Genomic DNA, 3393 nt, shown 5'->3' on the forward strand with positions numbered 1-3393 from the left:
AGACAGAACTACTTTCTAACCTAAGAGAATCATATCGTATTTCATAAACTATAAATTTATAGTAACTTATGATTACCGTCACTTATGTTTGGTGTTGAATCATTCATTATAATTAAGTTCGGTTTCAATAAGAGTTTTCAATAATTATCTACTGACTACTTTCCTATTTTATATTTTTAGGAAGAAAAATAAGTGAGTCATCATGAATTGGGTTAATGAGAGCTCCGCAAGAGAGTTTATACTACTTGGCTTCTCAGACAGGCCCTGGCTACAAATGCCCCTGTTTGTGCTTCTATTAATATCATATACATTCACCATCTTTGGCAATGTGTCCATCATGATGGTGTGCATTCTGGATCCCAAACTTCATACACCCATGTATTTCTTCCTCACTAATCTCTCCATCTTAGATCTGTGTTATACCACAAGCACAGTCCCTCATATGTTGACAAATATTTGTCGCAACAAAAAGACCATCAGCTACGGTGGCTGTGTGGCACAGCTCATCATCTTCCTGGCCCTGGGAGCTACTGAGTGTCTCCTCCTGGCTGTCATGTCCTTTGACAGATATGTGGCAGTCTGCAAACCCCTGCACTATGTAGTTATTATGAATCATTGGTTCTGCTTAAGGGTGGTAGCCTTCTCGTGGTTCACTGGCTTTGGTAATTCAGTGTTGCAGTCTTCCTTGACCCTTAACATGCCACGCTGTGGTCGCCAGGAAGTGGACCACTTTTTCTGTGAGGTGCCTGCCCTTCTCAAGTTGTCGTGTGCTGACACAAAGCCTATTGAGTCTGAGCTCTTTTTCTTTAGTGTATTAATTCTGCTAATTCCAGTGACATTGATCCTCATTTCTTATGGCTTTATAGCTCAAGCAGTGTTGAGAATCAGGTCAGCAGAAGGACGACAAAAAGCTTTTGGGACATGTGGGTCCCACATGGTTGTGGTCGCTCTCTTTTTTGGTACAGCCATCTACATGTATCTACAACCACCTTCATCCACCTCTAAGGACTGGGGAAAGATGGTTTCTCTCTTCTATGGGATCATTACACCCATGTTGAACCCCCTTATCTACAGCCTTAGAAATAAAGATATGAAGGAGGCCTTCAAGAGGGTGATGAAAAAAATCTTTTTTCTGTAAGAAATAAATATTCCATTGTGATGAGGGTCCTCTATGAGTTTCTATCCTTGCAAGTGGTGATAACATTTGAACTGATTTCCTACTTTCCTGGTTCTTATGATTTCACTGAATTCTACCAACAGTTAGAAATGTTCTCCTTTTTCAAAGGCAATGCTGAGATACCTTTTCTAAGTTCCCTTTTCTAAGTATCTGGAAAGATACCTTTCCAGAATTTCCCCCAATGCACTCTGTTCCTTGAGTACACTTGGATGGTTGATCTTCCTGTTTATATATGATCTGTTCTAATAGCACCTTGTCTTAACATCTTAGTTTGTGACTTCTACACCTTTATTATTAAATAGCCTATGATCTCAAGCCAAAGAGTTCCCATCAGCACTGAAGCCCTCAGTCACTTCACCCTCACACCCCTTGATAAATCCATCGTGTGCTCCTTCCAGAGCTGTTCGCTGTGTGTGGGCTCACACACCACAATCTAGTGGGCTCCAACTAGTTAGGAGTGCACATCTCATACTAGAGACTTGAAATGTCACCTGAGCTTCATTTCCTGCTCTATTCTTTTTTTATTATATTTATTTTGTATTTTTTATTTTATTTAGTTTTTAATATAATTTATTGAAAAATTGGTTTCCATACAACACCCAGTGTTCATCCCAACAAGTGCCCTCCTCAATTCCCATCACGCACGTACCCCTCTCCTCTATCTGCCATCAACCCCCAGTTTGTTCTCAGTATCCAAGAGTCTCTTATGGTTTGCCTCCATCCCTCTCTGTAACTTTTTTTTGCTTTCTCTCCCCCGTGAACTTCTGTTAAGTTTCTCAAGATACACCTATGAGTGAAAACATATAATATCTGTCTTCCTCTAACTGACTTATTTCACTTAGCAGAATATCTTCCAGTTCTATCCACGTTGCTGCAAATGGTCACATTTCATTCTTTCTCATTGCCAAGTAGTGTCCCACTGTATATATAAACCACATCTTCTTTTTCCATTTGTCAGTTGATGGACATTTAGTTTCTTTCCATAATTTGGCTATTGTTGGAAGTGCTGCTATAAACAATGGGGTACAAGTGCCCCTATGCATCAGTACTCCTGTATCCCTTGGGTAAAATACTAGCAGTGCTATTGCTGGGTAATAGGGTTGGTCTATTTTTAATTTTTTGAGGAAACTCCACACTGTTTTCCAGAGTGGCTGTACAAGTTTGCATTCCCACCAACAGTGCAAGAGGGTTCCCGTTTCTCCATATCCTCACCAGCATCTATAGACTCCTGATTTGTTCATTTTAGCCACTCTGACCAGTGTTAGGTGGCATCTTAGTGTGGTTTTGATTTGTGTTTCCATGATGAGGAGTGACACTGAACATCTTTTCATGTGCCTGTTGGCCATCTGGATGTCTTCTTTGGAAAAGTGTCTGTTCATATCTTCTGCCCATTTCTTCACTTGATTATTTGTTTTTTTGGGTGTGGAGTTTGGTGAGTTCTTTATAGGTTTTGTATACTAGCCCTTTGTCTGATGTCGTTTGCAAATATCTTTTCCCATTCTGTCAGTTGTCTTTGTTTTGTTGATTTTTTCCTTTGCAATGCATAAGCTTTTTATCTTGATGAGGTCCCAATAGTTCATTTTTGCTTTTAATTCCCTGGCCTTTGGAGATGTGTCGAGTAAGAAATTGCTGCGGCTGAGGTCAAAGAGATTTTTCCTATTTTCTCCTTTAGGGAGGGTTTTGATGGTTTCCTGTCTCACATCCAGGTACCTTATCCATTTTGAGTTTACTTTTGTGTATGGTGTAAGGAAGTGGTCTAGTTTCATCCTTCTGCCTGTTGCTGTCCAGTTCTCCCAGCACCATTTGCTAAAGAGACTGTATTTTTTACAATGGATACTCATTCCTGCTTTGTCAAAGATTAATTCACCATACATTTGTGGGTCCAATTCTGGGTTATCTATTCTATTCCATTGGTCTGTGTCTCTTTTTGTGCCAATACCATACTGTCTTGATGATGACAGCTTTGTAGTAAAGGCTAAAGTCTGGGATTATGATGCCTCCTGCTTTGGTTTTCTTCCTCAATATTACTTTTGCTATCCGGGGTCTTTTGTGGTTCCATACAAATTTTAGGATTGTTTGATATAGCTTTGAGAAGAATGTCGGTACACGTATAATTGGGATTGCATTGAATGTTTAGATTGCTTTGGGTAGTATTGACATTTTAACAATATTTATTCTTCCAATCCATGAGTATGGAATGTTTTTCCATTTCTTTG

The 3393-nt window shown here is 39.6% G+C and overlaps 1 protein-coding gene across 1 annotated transcript; it reads left to right on the forward strand.

The window, feature by feature from the left end:
* The first annotated feature begins 202 nt into the window (after positions 1–202).
* Positions 203–1138, forward strand: LOC115515035 (putative olfactory receptor 2B3). The gene has a single exon (XM_030317141.1). It carries the CDS (start codon positions 203–205, stop codon positions 1136–1138), a length of 936 nt encoding a protein of 311 aa, XP_030173001.1.
* The last annotated feature ends 2255 nt before the right edge of the window (positions 1139–3393 follow it).

The sequence above is a fragment of the Lynx canadensis genome, chromosome B2 (genome assembly GCF_007474595.2).
Source record: "Lynx canadensis isolate LIC74 chromosome B2, mLynCan4.pri.v2, whole genome shotgun sequence".
In the NCBI taxonomy this organism is placed as follows: domain Eukaryota; kingdom Metazoa; phylum Chordata; class Mammalia; order Carnivora; family Felidae; genus Lynx; species Lynx canadensis.

Excerpts from the sequence above, each read along its gene's own strand:
- LOC115515035 (XM_030317141.1), top strand. The coding sequence starts at position 203 with ATGAATTGGGTTAATGAGAGCTCCGCAAGAGAGTTTATACTACTTGGC.